Source organism: Leptonychotes weddellii, chromosome 5, assembly GCF_054177405.1.
Source record: "Leptonychotes weddellii isolate Sample4059 chromosome 5, ASM5417740v2, whole genome shotgun sequence".
Lineage (NCBI taxonomy): Eukaryota > Metazoa > Chordata > Mammalia > Carnivora > Phocidae > Leptonychotes > Leptonychotes weddellii.
Window position 1 is genome coordinate 102,268,145 of NC_138373.1, and position 22,732 is coordinate 102,290,876.

Sequence of the window (22,732 nt, forward strand, 5' to 3'; positions counted from 1 at the left end):
TGAACTCATGACCCTGAGATCAAGACCTGAGCTGAGATCAAAAGTCGAGTGCTTGGGGCACCTGGATGGTGCAGTCGGTTGAACATCTGACTCTTGGTTTTGGCTTGGGTCGTGATCTCGGGGTAGTGGGATTGAGCCCCATGCTGGGCATGGAGCCTGCTTGAGGTTCTCTCTCACCCCCTCCAAAAAAACAAAAACAAACAAAAAACGACACTGGGTTTGATTCTTTATTAGCTGTTTGACCTTAGGCAAGTTAACTTCTTTTTGCTTCATTTTGATCATATGTGAAGTGCTTCATATAGTGCCTGGCATATAATGAAGAGCTAGGTGTTATCTATTATTATTTTTACTATTATACCATTCAGTTGCATCTTCTGTCAGATTAACCGGGACAACTAGCCCTAGATTTACAGAGTAGTTGTTCAGATTTCAAAAGGCTTAAAACCGTATCTTTTAAAAGTATTTCATTCAGGGGTGCCTGGGTGGCTCAGTCGGTTAAGCGACTGCCTTCGGCTCAGGTCATGATCCTGGAGTCCCGGGATCGAGTCCCGCATCGGGCTCCCTGCTCAGCTGGGAGTCTGCTTCTCCCTCTGACCCTCCCCCGTCTCATGCTCTCTATCTCATTCTCTCTCTCAAATAAATAAATAAAATCTTAAAAAAAAAAAGTATTTCATCCATATTTCACAATTACTAGTCTTTTCAACAATATGGCAAGTTGAGGAACTAAATATAAGACTTCAGGCTAGTTCTGACCAAATAACTATGTAAGATTTTTCAGAAATAATTTTCACATGCCCCAAGGTAAGTCTTTTTAAAAGCCAGCCACTCAGGGGTGCCGGGGTGGCTCAGCTGGTTAAGCATCTGACTCTTTGATTTCTGCTCAGGTCACGAACTTAGGGTTGTGGGACCGAGCCCTACGTTGGGTCCATCCAGGGGTGGAGCCTGCTTGAGATTCTCTTTCTCTCCCTCTGCTCCTAACCCCACTTGTGCATGCTCTTAAAAAAAAAAAAAAAAAAAAAAGGCCAGCCGCTCAGTAAGGTAATTTTAGCAGGGTCTATATCCCAATAAGGTCAATGAATGCCAAGTGAGTACCTGATTCTTAGAACAGTAACCTTTTTCTTCAATTTTCATCCATCTCCCTGACAATGAAGCATTTCATAAGCCTTAATGTACACAAGAACATCTGGAAATATTTTGATAATCTGAATATTCACTAAATGGAAAACTATCCTGAGATGAATACTACCATTGGTAATTTTGCCAAGACCTAAACTACAGAAAAGTCTAGATTAGGAAGACTGTTTTTCCATGGCTAAAAGAAAACAGAACTAAAAGAGAAAACATCTCAGACTCATTTATCACAATCTTTTAAGTGTTAGCTGGTAGTCTCTGTGTGGGAAATACAGGTATCTCACTAAAAGTGTCTTCAACCAAATCCTTTGTTGGTTTAGTGATATCCGTACTTTTATCTGCCCAGTATTTTTTGTGACCACTGTGCATGTTTGTTTTCTTAACACATAAAGCCATAGAGTGTAGGCACTCTCTTCCCAGCATGCACAGAAAGGAAAAATTGAGTGTCTAAGAACCTTTAGAATCAGACCTGAAAATTTTCTTACTTAGCTTATGGATTCAGGGAATTGGGGATAGAGTCACTAAAGAGGCTGAGATGGCAGAGAAGGGTGGAAGCACTTTTAATCACAGAAGAGTAAACAATAGTATAAACCGTCAACGGTTCACCCAGTGGCTGTTGTCCTCCTCTGGCCCTCAGCGCACCCTCTGCCACCCCCCCCAACTCCCTGTGTACCATTTAGTAAAGAGCAGGGAATCAGCAGCTGTCCCTGTAATCACCAGGTGGCAGGAAGGGAATCTAGCTAGGGGCCACAGAAATCTTGGTCATCCCATCCATGGTTGTCTGTTTCTGTACAACTTCATGTGAAATATTCCAGCTCCGAGGAGGAACAGTGCAGAAACCTGGAGCTGAACTTTACTGTTCTATTCGGATGGCCTGAGCTTCGGGAGCCATGGACCACGAGGGAGGGGACAGTCCAGAGCCAGCATTATTCAAGGCGCAGCCAAATCTGGGGTTGAGGTGGGTTCAAAAGGGACACAAGGCCTAGGGGCCCCAGTCTAGAATTGTGCCCCAACTCAGGAAACGAAACCCATGCACATGCACAAACGCATATGCACACGCGCGCGCACACACACACACACACACAGAAGCAAATAACATTACTGAAAGAACCTGGAGGCTATTAAATACAAAATGGCAGAGTTTTTTTTAAAAAAAGTGAAAATATTTGCTTTTTTGATTCTCCTCAGTGCCCTGCAGACCCCCAGTCACAAGCGTGTGGATGCGGGGCGGCCCAAGAGGAGGAGGCGGCCAGGGGCCCTGTAAGTCCATGTGTGCCGTGGCCCCGCGCCGACCGCCTCACTCCTCAGCCCAGTAGCTTCTCCCCGGGTGACCGTTCACCCGGTTGGCGCCATTGCTGGGGCCACTGCCGCAGGCGCTCTTGGGGTTGGTGGCCACGTCTTCCTCCTCTGAGCTGCTTTCCACATCACTGCGGTCATCCTTAGACACCTGGGTGGGATGGGGCCAAAGGTGGGAAAGGTGCGGAAAGAACTTGTCTGCTATCGGAAGACAGACTCGGGCCCACAGAGCCCGTGCCTGGGCACTGCTCCCACTGTGGCCGGCTTTCTGGCGGCACCTGACTCAAAATACTATCTGGGCCATGGCTACGGCTGGGATTACCCTCTGCCTCTTTCTCGATGTCTCTCTTGTCATCTTTGCTCCCTATGGAACAAGAAGCTGTGTGGTAAGGGTGTGTCTCTCAGGACCGGCCTGAGAGAGCTGAAGTCATTCACTGAGTCTGGGTGTAGGCCTGAGGGAAACTCCAGATGCTCTCTCTCCTCTCCCACCTCAAACACTAGAAAAGACCAGTACAAACAACACAGGTGGCTGTCATCATTGCTTCTATGTTCTGGTGGTGGCGGCCCCTGGAGTTACTCATATTGGTCATTCTGACTTTGGTTTATCCCCAGAGCTGATCCAGAACTAGGCCTTTTTCAGTCATTCTGCTCTTCCTGGACTCAGTCCTATGACACCAAAGTATTTCCAGTTCTCTACCATGGACCATAAAAAGTAAAGAAGAGAAACCCAGTGAGACCTGCCAGACTTCTGACCTCCAGAACTGAAGGATAATCGATGTGGGGTTTTTTAATTTTTGTTTTGTTAAGTAAGCTCTGCACCCAGTGTGGGGCTTGAATTCATGACTCTGAGATTAAGAGTTGCCTGTTCTACGGACTGAGCCAGCCAGGTGCCCCTCAATGTGTTTTGTTAGAAAAAGAAAAAGTAGGGGTGCCTGGGTGGCTCAGTCGTTGAGCATCTGCCTTCGGCTCAGGTCATGATCCCAGGGTCCTGGGATCGAGCCCCACATCGGGCTCCCTGCTCGGTGGGAAGCCTGCTTCTCCCTCTCCTGCTCCCCCTGCTTGTGTTCCCTCTCTCGTTGTCTCGCTGTGTCTCTCTCTGTCAAATAAATAAATAAAATCTTTAAAAAAAAAAAAAAGAAAAGAAAAAGTAAAGGAGAGAGGGGGGTGAGAAAGGAACAGAGCTACAAAGGCTGTTGCCAAGGCGTGGGGCACTTGCTTTGGTTAGCTCTAAGACTGGTTTATTGCAGCTGCTGACCTCTGAACCCAAGCAAGTGATTACCTGACCTTTAGGAAGTTTCTACCAGAGGGCAGAGTCTATCTAGATTTGAGGTAAAGGGAGGCTCAAAAAGGGGAAAATATAAAGAGTAGACTCAACTCTTGCCTCCATTTACGAACAAGAATCTGGCAACTTGAGCTCCAGTCAACAATGGCCCCACAGGGTCAGGAGAGAGGCATGCTGGGAGACAACACAGGGAACAGGAAGGAAAGCAGGAAGGAAGAGAGACACATTCAGACAGACATGCTTTACTGAACGCTAGAAGCACAGATACACTTACATGCAAGAGATGAAACTGTCCAACTCCCACCAGGCATAGAAAAAAGGAAGGAGGTGAGAAAAGAGTGGAGGGTACAGAATCTGGGTCTAATCCTTCCTGGATAGGTCACCTGGTCAGGAAAGAAAAGCAGGGGAGAAGAGAGATGTCCAGTAGCCCAGAAGCTACAGCAGGATGCACAGGCACACTGAGCAAGTTCTAAAACCAGTTGCAGCCATAAGGAACAGGGACATAACAGATCATATATGCCTGGGTTGCATTCTATTCCTCTCTCCTAGACTCAGTGTCTCCTCTGGCAGAGAGCCCCACCCCCCCACCCCCCAGTGCTCTGTATTGCTGAAGGCTGAATCCCTAGCCCACGGGCAAATCCCCACCTGACTGATTCAGAATTTGCACACTTCAGCTATGAGTTTGATCATTAAATGACCCCCTTCTTTGTATTTTTGGGCTCTCAGAGTAAGGTGGGTATTTGAAACCCTAAACACCTATCTCATTTAGGATCACCACCTCATTCAACAGTGGGATGAGGCCAGTACTTAGCCCCATATCTTGAACATCACAGTGTAATCATCTTGGGGTGGCTTGCGAACTACCATGCCATTCTTAGGCAATCAAACACGGCTGCTTTTATACAGTTCCCAGTTTAGAGTTTTTCTGTGCTAAAAAACAAAAATATGAAATGCACTGAAGTAGGTAGGTAAGGGGTAGGAAATGGGTGAGGTCATCTCGAAATGTAATACTGTTCATTATTTAACACAGTCATTCCTAAGGGACAGGAGGAAGGCAGATCCTTCCTCCTGCATCTATGTCTTTTTTTTTTTTTAGTAATCTCTACACCCAACGTGGGGCCCCAACTCACAACCCAGAGATCAAGAGTCACATGCTCTACTGACTAAGCCAGCAAGGTACCCCTCTAAGTCATGTCTTAACAGGCTCAACACTTAGAGAAAAGGTGAAAACTCTGGAGTCCTAAGCTTTCTGCTGGGTGTGCTTGAGTAGCTGTGGCTCACTAAGCTAGAGAAGGTCTACTGAGTAATATCTATCTTGCTACCCAGCCCCAAAGAAAGAAGCCATCTTTCCTCCTCACCTTTCCTCGGATCAAAGCTTTGAAAGCAATTCGCACAATTAGGTAGGACCAGATGACATGTAGAACCTGCAGGATCAGGAGAAGGCCATTGAAGAGCCACCAGGAGGGATAAGGCCCGATCATCTCCCAACTCTCAAAGAAGGTCGTGTTCAGAATCCTAGAAGAAGAGGCCAGTGGTGAGATTCTAGAGTCAAAGCTAGGTAGATAGGAATAAAGCTCAGTTCCCTAGGAAGCAGAACCCAGTATGTTTTCTCTCTATACATTCTAACAGTTGAAATGCCAGGGATATTCATCCACAGTGAGAAAAGATAAAGAAAGGGGGCCTATGAAGTTTTCTATCTTAAAAGGCAGGGAAAGATATGTAAATCTCAGAAACTGATGGATTAAGTCCTATCATTAATTGTTTCAAATATGAAGAGTTTCACAAAACCGGGGCAGCAATTTTAATCATAATCCTAGTCATTACTCAGATTCTTAGGCACAGATAGGACAGTTTGTAGTTGATTCCCTCAGACTAAGGAGAATCTCCAACCTACAGTCATTGGCTTTGTACAGAAAGCAGTGAGTGTAGAAGTGTGAGTGGTGTGTGTGTTGGTTATGATGGGGGAGGGTATAAGAGCAGGAAAATAAGAAGAGCCTGAGAGTTTTGCAATCAGCGCAAAAGAAGGCAAAGGAATTACTTAGGCATCAAAGGAGGGCTTGTTCCCAGAGGGGAGTCTGGAAAGCCACAGGCAAGTGAGTTGGATGTTCTCAGTCTGGATCACATCTTCCTAAAAATACTGTGCGAGGGAAGTAAGGTCCCGTGAGAGTCCATAAGGGGTCAGGTTAGGCCCAGGATAAGGCAGGGCAATAGGGTTTTTTGGTGGCCTGTTCCCTAAATTGGCAAAAGGTATCATTAGCTACATACTGACCACTGCTCCATGGCCCTAACACTTACCAGAATGGGTAGATTCCTAGACGAGTGACCACAAAAACTGCACTGAAGATCACAAAAAGGGTGTCACAGAGACGCTGGTATTTGGCATAATTGGCCAGTTTGGCTGCCTGGAGAAAGGAAGAGAAGAACTGAATTGGGGGGTGGGGGAAGAAAAAGAATTGAGTTGGGGATAAAGCCAATTCTCAGAGAGGAAGAAAAGGAGAGAAAGAGGAATAATGAGGAAAGAGAGGATGGAGGGGGCGGTGGTCCTTACCTCCAGCAAGAAGTCTGAGGCATCATGTAAACACATGACCAGAGTTCCCACCCGAACCATGTTGTTGATGTAGGAGAAGGTGATAAGCCCAATGGTGGCCAAGTGATGCACAAACATGATCAGGAAGTCCTAGGATGGAACAGAAATAGAAGGGGTGGGTAAAGGCAAGGACATAGAGGTTCTATTTTGTTTTAAACTCTCCCTTATGGAGCACCCTAGCATTTGACCCAAAACTCTATACCAGTAACTGACCCCTAATCTATGTTAATATAGCTCAAAGTACAGAAAATAACAATTTTGTTTGGACGTTGCAGAATATGTAGACCATGTATGCTGACCTGACACTTGGAAATAATTTCCCAGGTGGTAATCACACCAAAAGCGGTACCTTTGATATTCTAAGATTGTTCTGATGAAGGAAATTTCAACCAAAGGGACCTAACAGGAGAGGTTTGTGGAGGGGTGAAGCTAAACTCTTCTAAAAAGTTTCAGAGAAATACTAAATAATCTATCTTAACTGTAAGCACCTTCTGCTTTCAGATTTAAAGCTCTATTTTCCTCTTGGGTTCAAATGCCAAGGTTAAACTCAGAGAAATCTTTAAATACCTATTATCAGACATGTCTAATAAATACTTCTCAGCCCACTGAGGGACAGAGGATGGGAGAAGGCAGGTGAATTTGGGTCAGAGAAACAAGGATGAGAAGTCTGTGCTCTCCACATAGATACAATGGTAGGTTATAGTTCTTGAGCTGGGGATGGGTTCACAAGTACACGTTCTAGTATGTTTTAAAACCCACATATATATTACAAACCTTTTTATATGTGTTGTGTTTAAAAATAAATTTTTAATAAGGGGACCTGTGTCTCCTGACCATCGGAGAGTGAAAGGCATCTGAACTGAGGATTGGGCTTCTAGATTATACAACAACTAATAACCCAGATTAGTGTCAATTGATTCCCATAAATGCTAACCCTGATTTTCCTCACCAAAGATAATCATGAGTTAGTGACAGATTAAAGTTAGAGCTGCTGGAACCACATTGTTACAGATGCATACCAATAAAAAGTGAAGATTCTGCCCTTTCTGTCTGCTTATAAAAAACTTAAGTCATTTCCAACTTTGTCACTATGTGGGCGAGTCAACTCTCACTTCTCTGAATCTTTGTTTCCTAAACAATAGCAAGAAAACAGTAAAATAAGTCATCTAAAACCCTTTCCAGTTGACATTCTTTGAGTAGGTGGAGTTACCAAGAATGGAGAACAGAGCGAGAACAAGGATCTCCAATGCAAAACAAAAGCCAGATCCTGCTTTTTTGAAAGCAGTCCTTTTCCTAGATGAGGCCTTGCTATCCCTAAGTTCTGACTAATTTCCAGAGCTTTATATATGTAAGAGCCTTAGAGAAAATTAAGGAAAAGGGTATGCTTTTTAGCTGGTTAACCGTTCTTATCCTGGACTGCCCTGAATGCCTCAAATATACTTAATTCATCATTAGTCAAGTCTCATTTCTGAGAACATTACCAAGAGCTAACAGTCTCATCCAACCTACTTTCTCCTTCTTTTGTGGTCCCAGGCAGGGCAGAGAACCCACAATAGCAGTAATGGTGGCTGCTAGAAAGGAGGAGGGTGCAATCAATTAGAGATGAGGGGAGCCAGTGTCCTTACCTTTCGTTTAATGTCTGTAAACTGAGAAAACATAAGAGACCAATAGAAGGCCAATTCCATGATATAATAGTAATAAAGCCCACTTGTGAGAGGCTGGAAGAGAGGAAAGGAGTAGTTAGAATACCAGCTAGTCAAAAATTCATTCCATCTCTGCAACTTTCTCTGTCTCAGAGGACCAATACCCCAAATTATTAGATATCCTTTCTCCCCAACATCTTCCAAGATCTGTAATAGCTAACAGACTGTGGATTGGTGTGGAGAATTAAGGCTCTTCCCTCTGCCCCTCCACATACACATTTTCAGCTGGTACCTTTAGAGGTCAGATAAGGTTATCACATACGATAGCACAATCAAATCAGTGTGTCTAGAATTCTGGACAATTAGTGCTTTTCAGGGGATTTAAGACACTCAGGTCTTCTCTTCTTCTACCCTGTTAGCAGCCCCCTGATATTTTTCTAGTATAGATTAGAACCAAGATGCTTTTAAGGGACTCCAAGTTACCCTTGATTCAAAAAGGACACCTGAACACCTGAACCAGAAAAGAGTCTCATTAAGTACCAGGAAGCTGCTTTTCTTTCCACCCAATTAGGGTGAATATAATAGGGAATCTGGAACAAAAAAGATGGCTGGATTTCACTGTTACAGGGGCCCCAGAAATAGATACCCTGAATATATGACTCAAAGAGACTCAGCCCCTAATCCCTCAAGAATACCAAGAAAACGTGCCATCTGCCCTAAGACTGCCCTGCCTACCGTACCTTCCACACATACATAAGGCCCCTGTCTTGAAAGGGCTCAGACCGTACCTGATATGGATAGCTACGCCAGCACTGTCGGATGTCCCAGAACCACGGTGACTAAGAGAAAACAGATAATCCAGGTCAGCCTTTAGGATTCAACCCTGGCTCACCTATAAATCCCTTTCTCTATGCTAGGAGCACAAGAGAGATGGGGAAGAAAAGGGAATCCTTCATCCTTCTTGATGGAATTTATGGGTCCTTAAAGGGTCAATAAATGGCTAGGTTTTTCTTCTAGAGCAAGAAAGTGTTATTACAAATAGAAAAACCATACTTTGAGGTAAATAAGAGCAGGGAGAGCTCTAGGATAGTTTTTGGAAACATCAACATCTAGGATATAGGAAATAGGGACGTGGGAAGACAATGATTCCATTGACAACAGAGAGAGAGAGAGATCTCCATGCCAAAGATTCAAAAGTCAAAAATAATTATCTCTAATGGAGTTTCAATTAAGTCCTTTAAGGAATTTGTCTATTTCATCTAAGTTGTTGAATCTACTACTATTAAATTATTCATAATATTGTCATTATCCTTTCAACATCAACAGGATCTATAATAAGAGTCCCTTTTTCTCCCTGACATTGATCATTTGTTTTCTTTTTTTTTCCTAGGGGTTTAACAGTTTTAATTAAACCTTAAAAAGAGCCAGCTTTTGGCTTTATCAATTTTCTCCATTGTTTGTCTAATGCCTATTTCATTCTTTTTTTTTATTAATTTATTTTTTAAAAATTTAAATTCAATTAACTAACATATAATGTATTATTTGTTACAGGGGTACAGGTCTATGATATTTCATTAACTTTTTACTTTTTTTTGGTTATTTCTTTCTTTTAACTTACTTTGGGTTACTTTGCTCTTCTTGCTCCGGATCTTAAAAACTTATTATCATTGATTTTAAAGCTTTCTTCTTTTCTAATATAAACATTTAAAGCTATAAATTTCCCTCTAAGCAGGCTTTAGCTGCATCCCACAAGTTTTGGTGTGTTGGGTTTTCAGCATCATTCAATTAAATATTTTCTAATTACCCCTGTGATTTCTTGTTTGATCCATGGGTCATTTAGAAGAGTTTAACTTGCAAATGTTTTCTAGATATCTCATTATTTTTAACTTAATTCCATTATGGTCAGAGAACATATCTTGTAAGAGTTCAAAATTTTAAAATTTACTGAGACTTGGGGTGCCTGGGTGGCTCAGTCATTAAGCATCTGCCCTCAGCTCAGGTCATGATCTCAGGGTCCTGGGATTGAGCCTCACATCGGGCTCCCTGCTCGGCAGGAAGCCTGCTTCTCCCTCTCCCACTCCCCCTGCTTGTGTTCCCTCTCTCGCTGTCTCTCTCTGTCAAATAAATAAAATATTTTTTAAAAATTTAAAAAATAAATAAAATAAAATAAAATTTACTGAGACTTATTTTATGGCCTAGCATATGGTCTGTCTTAATTCATGTTCCATGTATACTTGAAGATTATATATATTCTTCAGCTGCTGGCATAGTGTTCTCTAATGTCAATTAGGTCAAACTGGTTAATTGTGTTGTACAAATCTACATCCTTAGTAATTTTTTGTCTGGTGATTTTAGTCAATTACTGAAAGAAGAGTATTAAAATCACCAACCATGGTATTTGTCTATTCCATTCCTTCAGTTCTGCCTCTTTTTACTTCATGTATTTTGATACTTCAATTATAACATTTAGAGGAAAATAGTATGGTACAGTGAAACAACAAACATACAAACAAAAAAACAACCAAAAAACCAACCACCATGGAATCAGGAATCAAAAAGCCTGAAATTCTTCAACTTTGATAATTAACTGAAAAGCAGGAATAATACCTGTTTTATCCACTTTTAAAGGGTTAAAGGGTTACAGAATTTTTGTCAAATGCTTTATAAACCATCACAGACTATGCTGATTTAATCAATACTATACCATTATACTACGCTATTACAATTATTACTATTATCTCCCCCAAATAAGGGGAGAAACAGTAAAGTTATGAGTTACTGAAGTCAGACGCCAGACAGAAGACCATCTATTTAGCATATAAACCTGGGCTGTAGGCATTATAGAAAAAATAAAAGGGGAGGGGGAAAATAAAGAACTAATGGCATTTAACTTTTATTTCTAGAGATGTAGGCATGATTAGAATTCAAGAGAGGACCAGAGAGAGTTTAGACTTACCGACCACAGAAATTTAATTCCGTAGCAGAATATACATAAATAGAAAGTGAATCTCCACCTGGGTAGGCAAAGAATAGAGGTTAGATGAATGTTCACTCAAAAGAAAGTCTTTGAGGCTGAGGAAGTTTAGACAGCAGACTTGGAGGTAAGATAATTATGGGTGAGAAATACGGTAAGTTCCCAGAGGGGCACCTGGCTGGCTCAGTCGGTAGAGCATGTGACTCTGGATCTCAGAATTCTAAGTTTGAGCACCACATTGGGCATAGAGTTTACTTAAAAAATAATAATAATAATAAATAAAATCTTTAAAAAAAATGGAGGAGAAGTTCCCAGAATAGGGACAAATACTGTTACCTAAAAAGCCAAAATGATAAGAGACATCTTCCAGCTCTTTTTAAAAGATTTCCACAAGTGTATACTGGCTTTAATCAACTTTTTAATCAACTTTAATCAACTTTTCTTCCATACACTCCCTAATGATAGTGCCTAATTTTTTTTCTTGCAAGACAATGATAAATTGTGTTCTGTGTCCAGAGGATAATTAGTAAAAACCCAGTGAAATGAAGTATAGCATGTCGAGAAAAGGGATGTTTCCTACCAAAATGTCAATGTAGAGCAAGCTGGTACTATCTCTACCAAGGTGGACAGGGGTGTGCCTATTTACCTACACGAGTGCAGTTATAGGAACGTACTCCCAATCTGTTTGGGAAAAGGGAACAACATGGAACTACAACATGTAGCTTAGTGGCAAGCACATTCAAGACACTAAGGGTGACCAGTCTTCTAGTTCTCTTCTTTCCTGCCTATAATAATTTGATTTAGCCCTCTATATCCATGGACTATTGTCCTAACAAAAGAAAACCTCAGTCTGGTCACACCCTATCCTTCTTCTCACTCCCCACCTCCCTATGCACACCTACATGCTTTCACAGAATTTAGTGAGCGTTGGAGGCTTGTCTTGATTCCTCCGATGACGAAACCAGCATTGGATCTTTCGGACATCCCAGTCCAGTTGCTTTGACAGGCCCTCCAGCCTCTTCTCATCAGGATACTGTAGATGTATGAACAGAGTCAGAATATCCCTTTTTCTTCTACCCTCTCATTAAATCCCTTTGACTAGCTGAGTGGCAAAGGAGAGGTAACAACAGCAGTTTAAGGGATGTTTATCTTTCTAGGTTTCATCCCAAAACTCATTTTTAGTAAGAAGTCCTATTTTACATTATCAAAGACCTTTACTTTTATATACCTCCTTGTCTGGTCGTCTCCCTCCAGCCCAAGCTGAGTCAAAAAAACTATTAAAAACCCAACTGCCAAGGCTATCGTACCCTCATTTTGATCATGTAACTAGATAATGAGAGAAGCTGGAGCAGGGATAAACAAAATCAAGATATGATGTGTGTTTGGGGAGGGCAGGGTTGTGGTGGCTACTAGGCCTAAAATTCAAATGTATGTAAACTTGATTTAAGGGATCCTGACCCAAAGGTATTTCCCTGAGGGATAAAGCTCTCCTTATAGTTATGTGAACTACCCATTCTATCCCTACCCTTGGAGATACTTGCCTTCTATCCTCCCCTGCCCTGCGGAGCAACCCCTCACATGAATCTTTCTGTTTCTTTGCCCACTTACCTTGGTAATAGATACGAACACCTTTTCAAGGATGGCATTGGGTTGGGCCTGATAGGGACCACTGTCCTGGATGCCAACATGGAGTGCACAGGGTTTGGCAATAAACCTGTAATGAGAAAAATCCAAAGCCAATTCTAAATATGGTTTGCTAATAAGCACGAAGGAAAGATCCTGATTAGGGGACTGATGGGAGGCAAAAGGGAAAACACTTGGCTGGGAACTAGGACTTTTTTATTTAGTCCTGGATTCTGCCACTGACTCCTTGAGAAGTGACCTGTTTAAGAAATATTAGAGGGCGCCTCGGTGGCTCAGTTGGTTAAGCGACTGCCTTTGGCTCAGGTCGTGATCCTGGAGTCCTGGGATAGAGTCCCGGATCCGGCTCCCTGCTCAGCAGGGAGTCTGCTTCTCCCTCTGACCCTCCTCCCTCTCATACTCTCTGTATCTCATTCACTCTCTCTCAAATAAATAAAATCTTTAAAAAAAAATTAGAACATAAGCTCTATTTCCATTTTTTCCTGGCTTCCCTAATCACATCTTGAGCCTTAGAGTCAGAAAGACCTAGGTCAAACCTATTTTATTTACCAGTCTAACACCTACTGCCCGTAGGAACGTGGGAAATTTACTTAACCTCTGTAAGTCTGTTTTTTCATCTATAAGATGAAAATAATATCACTATCCTTGCTACTCAATATAAGGGCCACAAACCAAAAGCATTATTGGTTTTTTCTGCAAGCCTTTTGGAAATGCAGAATCTCAAACCCCATCCCAGACCTGCAAAATCAAAATCTGCATTAACAGGATCCGCTGGTGATCTTCACATGCATATTAAAATGTTAGAAGCACTGGTCTACTTTATAAAAACTTTATATGTATTCAATGAGACAATGTATTATGAAGACCATGGCACAAACAAGATGCTTAATAAATGGTAGTTTTCCTTACATCAAAAGATCAAGAAGATCTTAATTGGAGGGCCCAGTAGAACTGAGACTGTGCTCTTCCTAAATACAAATATCCTAGGTCTTGGTCACCTTCCTACCTAATCAAAAGATTATGTAGGGGCGCCTGGGTGGGTCAGTCCGTTGAGAGGCTGCCTTCAGCTCAGGTCATGATCGCAGGGTCCTGGGATCGAGCCCCACATTGGGCTCCCTGCTCCGCGGGAATCTGCTTCTCCCTCCTACTCTCCCTTTGTTCTCTCTGTCTCTCTCAAATAAATAAATAAATAAATCTTATGAAAAAAAAAAAAAAGAATATGTAAATACTTAGAACTTTCAGTAGCCTGAAAGAAGGAAATTAGGAAGGGTGAGAAATAAATTACCTGTTAGTATTCAGTTCTATTCCCAAATCTACCATTAATAAGCCATATAAACTTAGTTAAGTCACTTAACTCTTGCTTCTTGGTTTCATCATCTAGAAGAAGTAATGAGATGATTCCTAAGATTTTTTTCTATATCTATGATTCCATGGTATTATCATTGATTTTAATTAGTTTTTAACTTGTAGATCTTTGAAAATTAAGGAACTGTTCTTTGGTTCTTCAAGAAAGATCTCTCTTGGGGCACCTGGCTGGCTCAGTTGGTAGGGCACGCAACTCTTGATCTCGGTTGTGAGTTCAGGCCCCATGTTGGGCATAGAGTTTACTCTAAAAAGAAAAACAAATCTTGGAAAAAAAAAAGAGGGGCGTCTCAGTGGGTCAGTCAGTTAAACATCTGACTCTAGCTCTCAGAGTTGTGACTTCAAGCCCCACACTGGGCTCCACACTGGGCGTGGAGCCTACTGAAAGAGAGAGAGAGAGAAAGAAAGAGAAAGAAAGATCTCTCTTCTCCACAACTATAAATTTCTGTGAGCATTAACTCTAGGAAAAGCTCTATATAGTCACTTTCAGGATAAGTCAAAACCAGTTTTAGTTCTCTTAGCATCTTAAGGAGTCCCAAGATGAAATTGTGACTGGGAGGCATAAGATGGAGTGCTCTTGACCTATTTTCTTGATCTGCATTTGAATCCAGAATTTATCTCTAAGGGAGGGACTGAGAATAAGAAACTTTACTATCTTCCTCTGTGAAAACTTCTTTTACTCTTATCATCAGAGTTCCTGAGCCATGGAGAAATATTTATTCAGAGCACAAAGTTAGCCACATCTGTAATCTATTCTCTCCTTTCACAACAGGTGGTGCAGAAGTTTCATTCAAAGGCCAACACTAGTAGATACTTTAATTTGTATTTCCTGATATATTATTCTGTGTACAAATATTTTAGCACCCCATCTCACGTTTAAACTCCTTATGAACACAGAATATACAGGGAATGCTGTTTTTGTATTTACCAAGGTTCTGTGTCTGTGTTCAGTAGTTGCTCAGTAACTGACAAGTGACAGGTCTTGCAAATCCTACCCTTACTCTGTTGGAACTCAGTTTGGATCCAGGATTGATCAGCATCCAGAGAAGTAATTAAGTCAGTCATTCTTTGCTTTTGAGTTTGTGCTATATGAGAGATGAAAGCACTGTCTTCTCTCATCTACATTCATTATATGAAGAGGTACATCCAATAACAAAACAGCTTTTCCAATTCCTACTCTTGCTCCTTGATCTTGGGCTCTTCCTCAATTCAGAAGCAGTCAGGTGATTAAAGGCCCCGAGTTAGATTTTACCAGCTACGAGACTTTGTGAGTTACTCACCTATAGAATGGAGATAATATCTACCTCACAGGGCTATTTTAAAAAATGAAATGACATGATCCATGCCTAACCCAGTACCTGATATTTAGTAAACATTCATTAAAAGGCAGCTGCTATTATTATTATTTATTTTTTTTAAAGGCAGTTATTATTATTATTTTTACCAGAAACAGTTCAGTCTTGGTTCTCCCTGATGGTATCTCTGGCATAAGGCAAGAAGAGCAAGGAATCTTATTTCATACAACAGGGACAGGTTTGTACCCTGCTCACCTACGTGAAGCCAAGATAATTTTTTTTATTATCTGGACCTTGGAATGGACTTAATATCCTAGAGTTTTAATTAGCTCATATCCTGACCTTATTTGTTCACAGAGTGCAGTGAAAGACAAAGTCACTGGCATCTAGTCAGTTACAGTTATACACATACAGACCCTAAGAAAATTTATCTATTTGACAAATATTTATGGAGCACCTATTTTGTGCTTCACTGTGAAGCACAAAACCATAAATAAGGACTTACCATTGCAAAAGAATTTTTTCTGATAAAAAAATTATATATATAGATTTATTTAGGTATTTAATGAATCACCTAAATGAAGAAAGTGAAATTAGGTATTCATCCTTTCTGTTAGATAGGCACTTATCAAAGCATGCCATAGAGACTCCCAGGGTCTCAGAGACCCTTTCAGGAGGTCTGCAAGGTCCAAACACACTCATAATAATTCTATAACTTCAGAATCATTCTTCTCTCATTCTCTCATGAGCGTACAGTGGAATTTTCCATGGGTTACATGACATTGCAATAGACTGAATGCAGGAGCTGACATGAGAATACAGCTGCCAAGTACTAAAGAGACTTATAGGGGCGCCTGGGTGGCTCAGTCATTAAGCGTCTGCCTTCGGCTCAGGCCATGATCCCAGAGTCCTGGGATCGAACCCCACATCGGGCTCCCTGCTCAGTGGGAAGCCTGCTTCCCCTCTCCCACTCCCTGCTTGTGTTCCCTCTCTAGCTGTGTCTCTCTCTGTCAAATAAATAAATAAAGTCTTAAAAAAAATAAAGAGACTTATAAAAATGTAAAATAGGGGCACCTCGGTGGCTCAGTCGGTTAAGCGGCTGCCTTCGGCTCAGGTCGTGATCCCAGGGTCCTGGGATCGAGCCCCGCATCGGGCTCCCTGCTCTGCGGGAAGCCTGCTTCTCCCTCTCCACTCCCCCTGCTTGTGTTCCCTCTCTCACTATCTCTCTCTCTGTCAAATAAATAAATAAAATCTTTAAAAAAAAAAAAAAATGTAAAATAATGCTATTATTCTCACTTTTTTTTCTTTTGGAAAATATTTTTCATGAAACATTAGTTCTATTACCAATACAATTTATTGTCATTTATAAAAGAACTAATAAAATTTATTTTTTTAAATTTCCATTTTAATTTCTAAAGCAGCCCATGTTGGTAGATATTATCCATAAAACTCTCTGGGATCCTTAATAATTTTAAGAGTGTAAAAGACTCCTGACATCATAGTTTGAAAATTGCTGTGCTGGATCACACTGAGAAATCAAATCTATCTTGTGTTTTTCTGTCATCTCCAGGATCAATTTGTTGCCCAAGTTTTAAAATAATTCAAAAGACCAGACTCCCCTTTGCCTGCAGGTCTGAATTAGTAGGCATTTAGTGGCCTATAATGAATGGTAAGCTACTCCTATCCACCTGACACTCCAGGAACATGAGTCTAGTGACCCAACCTGATTGTAACGTATCTGTTCTGCTTTGTAGACATCATTTCATTCTGCCCTTTTCCTGTCCTCCAGATACATGGCAGCAGCTGACTGAGGCCTGGGTTAATTAAGATGAAATTACTTACTACTTTACTTTTTCATACCAAAAACAGGAGCTATACTAACAATTCTATCTTTGTGATTCACTGAAAGATCACTGATGGATATGAACTATACACAAATATATTTCAAAGTACAGATCAAGCTTCTCAACTGGGTGTATCATTGCAAGTAAAATATTTGGGCTGTATTTATCCTGAGATACTGCTCTTAGCTCTCAGGCTGACCCATGGGGCCTGTGGTAGCCAGGTAACCTTAGTCTGTAGCCTTTGGCCTCAAATACCTCACTGTGCAATACACAAATTATTTTCTATGTGTGCAGCAACATGATTAGGTTGGGAAGCAGTGGCTCAGATAAATTTCTGGAAAAATATGAAGTGTCAAAATTTACATATAAAGAAGAAAAATAACCATCAAAGAAATCAAAATAGGGAATGAAGGGAAAGATACAATAAAAAGAGAAAGGTCTTATACAGACTGATGAGGATGCTATATCATTAGGTAATGAGTGACAATATCTGAACCTGAAAGCTCCCCACCCCCCCCCACACACACGAGAGAAGATAGCTGTTTATTTATTTTTTAAATTTTTTTTTTTTAAAGATTTTATTTATTTATTTGACAGAGGGAGAGACAGCGAGAGAGGGAACACAAGCAGGGGGAGTGGGAGAGGGAGAAGCAGGCTTCCCGCAGAGCAGGGAGCCTGATGCGGGGCTGGGTCCCAGGACCCTGGGATCATGACCTGAGTCGAAGGCAGACGCTTAACGACTGAGCCACCCAGGCCCCCTATTTATTTTTTTTAAGATTTTATTTATTTGAGAGAGAGAGACAGAGCACGAGTGGGGGGAGGGGCAAAGGGAGAGGGAGAAGCAAACTCCCTGATGACCAGGGAGCCCAAAGACCTGGGGCTTGACCTCAGGACCCCGGGATCATGACCTGAGCCGAAGGCAGACACTTAACTGACTCAGCCACCCAGGCGCTCCCCTCCTTTTTAAGATTTTATCTATTAGTGAGAGAGAGAGAATAAGATGTTTAAATAAAGATTCTTAAGGCCAGATAAAGTCTGTTTAAAGAATTTAATCCTTAGGTACACAAGCAGCATTTGAAAATCCTCCACCAAGACATGTACCCCCAAGAAATGCAGAGTCCCACAGAAAACAGATTCCGAAACTCCTTTCCCTTTGCAACTGAATTCTTAATCCAATCACATTAAAAATTTGAGTGGCTTCTGTATGGTGGAAAGAGGAGAAAGTTTAAAAGACATTCAGGCAGCTGCAACAGCATGTATTAAAGCAGAGCTAAGAAACAAAGTATGCTTAGGGGTGCCTGGGTGGCTCAGTTGGTTAAGCGTCTGCCTTCAGCTCAGGTCATGATCCCAGGGTCCTGGGATGGAGCCCCACATTGGGCTCCCTGCTCAGCGGGGAGTCTGCTTCTCCCTCTGCTCCCCGCGCACCACCCCCCCACGCTCATGCGCACTCTCTCTCTTGCTCTCTTCGACAAATAAATAAAATCTTAAGAAAAAAAAAGAAAGTATGCTTAGAGAAATATGCAATGTACAAGTTCGGGGCTGGCAATAGTGGCAGGAGAAAAAACTATACAGAGAATTAGAGACCAGATCACAGGTGCCTTGTATGTTATGCTACGCATGAACTTTATCCTATAGTTGACGGATAGTCATTGGAAGGCTTCAGGCCAGGGTGGAGAAGAGATAAATAGATTTGTATATTAATAAAGGAGTGTCACCAGTTAAAGGCCACTGTAGAACTCCATGCTATAAGTGATAAAGCATTGACCTAAGGCTATAGAAGTGGAAAGGAAAGGACAGACTCAAGAGGTGTGGAGGAGGTAAAATTAACAGCACTTGGTGACTGAACAGATGTAGAAGGCAAAAGAAAAGAAAGAGTCAAGCGTTCCTTCTGGCTTGGGAAACTAAGTTGATTATAGTGTCCAAACCAAGTAGAGCATAAGATAAGAAAGCAAATTTGGGAGTGATAGATGAATTGTGTTATGCTGAATTTGAAGTGCCCATGGGACATTGAATGGAACTGTCTAGTAGGCAAATAAACTTGGAAAGGGGCTTAAGACACACAGACACAGATCTGAGAAAGAAAAAAGAGAGCAAGAGAATGAGAATATAGGTGGTAGCTAAAATCGTGGGGGTGGGGGTGATTTTAACAAGAAAGGAACACAAATTGAGAAGAAAACCAAGGTCAGGATCCTGGGAAATACTAGCATAAAAGGTACATTTAGAGGACAGGAAGGCCAGAGGTAGAGTCGTTATCAAATGAGGCAGAGATCAAGTAAGACAAGGATTTCAATATCCACTGGATTTGGCAACTTGGGAGATCTGTGGTAATCTTCACCAAAGAAATTCCAGTAGAATAGAGACTCTAGAGAGAGTAGTGAGTTACAGCAGTGGAAGACATAAGGAGGAAGAAGAAGGAAGTGGAAATAGCTCAGATTCTTAAGCATCTTGGCTAAGAGAAGGGAATCCCTTCAACTTTTGGCACAGAATCACTCTATAAACTAAGATCCCTGTGCTTCAGATCCATTCTCTTCCTGATCAGAAATTTTATTCTATTTATTCCTCTTTTTTTCTATTATCTTCTGCCTCACTATTTCTTTCTTCTTGTCAGACTTAAACACACTCAAGTTCTTCTCATCTTTAACAGCTCTCCCTGCCCCTACTACCCTCTGGCACTCTCCCACCTCACAACTGTGAAGTTCTTGGAAAAAGTTCTCTCCTCAAGCCTTCTCTTTTAACTCCCACTCATTCCTAGCCTTCATCCCTTTCTCATCTGGCTTCTGTCCCTACACTCCATTGGCACTGCTCTTGCCAAAGTTGTCAGTGATCTCCCTACTGTGAAATCAAATGGATGCTTTTCAGTCCTCTATCTTACCTGACCACTCGGCATTATTCTACACTACTGACCATGCCCTCCCTCATGAAATGCTCTTTTTTCTTAGCTTCCTTACTGCCATACTCTTTCTAGTTTTCTCCCTCTATCCCTCTGGCAGTAGAACTAGACTGCTTGGTATGCACTGCTAGTTGAGTCACTTGGACATGCTACTTAACTTTCTCTATGCTCCCTTTTTTTCACCTGTAAAACGAGGATGACTGTAATATCCACCTACTATGGATATTAAAGTTACTATGAGAACTCAATGTTTAGCACTGAGAGCAGTGCCTGGGACAAAGTAAGTACTTATTAAATGCTAACTACTGATATTATCAAATACTATAAGGTTGTCATACCTCTTACCTCCCGTTGGGTTTTTATTTTCCCCTCTGCTAAAACATGCTGTTTCCTCAGAGTTCTATGCACGTTCTTTTCTCACTCTACACACTCACTCTGGTTGATCTTATTCAATTAGAGCAGAAGGTCTCAAGGTATAGTCTACAGACCGCAGAGGGTCCCTGAGACATTCTCTAGAGGCCCACAAAGTAAAAACTATTTTCAAAATAATTTTAAGACATTATTTGCCTTTGTTACTGTGCTGACATTTGCAATGACAGTGCAAAGCAACGGAAGATGAAACCTGTAACACTGGAGAATCTATCAAGGCAGCGGCAGCAAACTGTAGTAGTGGTTATTGCCTTCTTCCTTGCTATGTCCTCATAAGCCAGTTCACTTAAGAATGTCCTTGATGAAGCAATACAAATGACTGATTTTAATAAATCGCAGCCTTTGAGTATATTTTTAAAGAGCATTCTGTGATAAAATGGGAAGTACACAGAAAGCACTTTTGCTGCACACCAAAGTATATAGTTGTCTCACGGAAACACTTGTTCAACTGAGTTGTGTGCTGAAATATATCACTTTTTTCAAAGAATACCATTTTTACCTGAAAGAATGGCCAACAGACAAACCAAGGTTATTTGGATCTGTGTTTTAGGAAACATTTTCTTTCTTTCTTTTTTTTTTAATAAAGGTGAAACACATTTATTTTTTTCAAAGATTCCACCTATTTATTTGACAGAGAGAGACACAGCGAGAGAGGGAACACAAGCAGGGGGAGTGGGAGAGGGAGAAGGAGGCTTCCCGCCGAGCAGGGAGCCCGATGCGGGGCTTGATCCCAGGGCCCTGGGATCATGACCTGAGCCTAAGGCAGACGCTTAACGACTGAGCCACCCAGGCACCCCAGGAAACATTTTCTTGAAAATGAATAAAATAAGCCTGTCTCGTCAAAAACAACAAAAAGCTATTGCCAATGATAAAATTCAAGCTTTCAAGTGAAAATTATAATTTTAGAGAACTTATATCCACCTTTGAGCTTGACAGCTTCCCAATGCTTCAGGCTTTCATGATATGACTGGTTCTGATGAGATTAACTAATACGATTTTTTTAATACTGTATAAAGAAATGTATTGACATTTGGGAAATCTATATAACTCAGTGAACCAGTATTTTTCTTTCTCTTAATTGAAGTACTTTTATTTTATGTACAAAGAGTTAGCATGAAAGTAGGTATCTTGGATATCTGCAGTTAAGGTAGATAACCAAGCAGTTCACTTAATCCAACTTAATGAAGCCTATATCCTTTGCATACTGATGGAAACAATGGTGACACACAGAGAGGCTGTATTTCCAGATCAGTCCATGCTGGTTTGAGCAGATGTGCAAGCATGAGAGCTTTTTTTTTTTTTTTAACATTTTATTTATTTATTTGAGAGAGACAGAGTGAGACAGTGGGAGAGGGAGGGGGAGGGGGAGAAGCAGGCTCCCCGCTGAGCAAGGAGCCCGATGGGGAACTTGATCCCAGGACCCTGAGATCATGACCCAAGCCGAAGGCAGCTGCTTAACCGAATGAGCCACCCAGGTGCCCCTCAACTTTATTTTCAAATATGGAAAAACTAATAGGAATAAGGGATGCTCAATAAATTTTAAGAATGAAAAAGAATGCTGAGAACAAAAAGTTCAAAAATTACTAAATTATACTAGCACCATTCATTTACGTGCTGATGACTCCCAACCATACCTTATTTTGTCTATCTCCTATACATAGCACCCAGGCCAGTGTATTTTTCTGAGTAAATTCTTTTTTTATTTTTTATATTTTTAAAAAAGATTTTATTTTTAAGTAATCTCTACACCAAACATGGGGCTTGAACTCACAACCCCAAGATCAAGAGTCACATGCTCTACCAACTGAGCCAGCCAGGCACCCCTTCTGAGTAAATTCTTGAGGATAGGATTTGCTATCTACAAACACATGTGCTATACACATTTGTTGTACATATATGTGTATTCTTTGCACATATATGCATATATTTCCACCCCCTCCCTAAAAGAAAGAAATAAAAAATTAAAAAGATAAATATGTGTAATGAAAGAAATGTATGTATATAGTTGGAGAGGGAGAAATTCTTTAACAATGAGAGTCTCAGGGACCTCCAGCTATTCTTCAGCCACACTTTGAGAACTGCTGCTCTATAGCAAGTAAAACATTTTGAGGACTTAAGGAAGGACTGTTGAGGACTGTTTTTTTTTTAACTGGCAAATTTGTTCTTTTTTTTTTTTTTTTAAGATTTTATTTATTTATTTGAGACAGAGAGAATGAGAGACAGAGAGCATGAGAGGGAGGAGGGTCAGAGGGAGAAGCAGACTCCCTGCCGAGCAGGGAGCCCGATGCGGGACTCGATCCCGGGACTCCAGGATCATGACCTGAGCCGAAGGCAGTCGCTTAACCAACTGAGCCACCC

The 22,732-nt window shown here is 41.3% G+C and overlaps 1 protein-coding gene across 3 annotated transcripts in view; it reads right to left on the reverse strand.

Moving 5' to 3' along the window:
- Positions 1 to 1,667: 1,667 nt before the first annotated feature.
- The window catches only part of CERS5 (ceramide synthase 5), a 29,730-nt gene continuing 8,665 nt past the window's right edge, over positions 1,668 to 22,732 (reverse strand). For 2 of the 3 annotated variants that reach the window (XM_006735157.3, XM_031030075.2), the window contains 9 exons: positions 12,522 to 12,627; positions 11,816 to 11,946; positions 10,896 to 10,953; positions 8,728 to 8,778; positions 7,922 to 8,014; positions 6,258 to 6,386; positions 6,005 to 6,111; positions 5,068 to 5,224; positions 1,668 to 2,578 (listed from right to left, as the gene is read on the reverse strand). In XM_006735157.3, the coding sequence (XP_006735220.1) occupies positions 2,429 to 2,578; positions 5,068 to 5,224; positions 6,005 to 6,111; positions 6,258 to 6,386; positions 7,922 to 8,014; positions 8,728 to 8,778; positions 10,896 to 10,953; positions 11,816 to 11,946; positions 12,522 to 12,627 (982 nt within the window). In that variant the 3' untranslated portion in view covers positions 1,668 to 2,428. Of the gene's footprint in view, positions 2,579 to 3,983; positions 4,093 to 5,067; positions 5,225 to 6,004; positions 6,112 to 6,257; positions 6,387 to 7,921; positions 8,015 to 8,727; positions 8,779 to 10,895; positions 10,954 to 11,815; positions 11,947 to 12,521; positions 12,628 to 22,732 lie in introns of all 3 variants that reach the window. The other variant, XM_031030074.2, reaches the window with a different exon arrangement.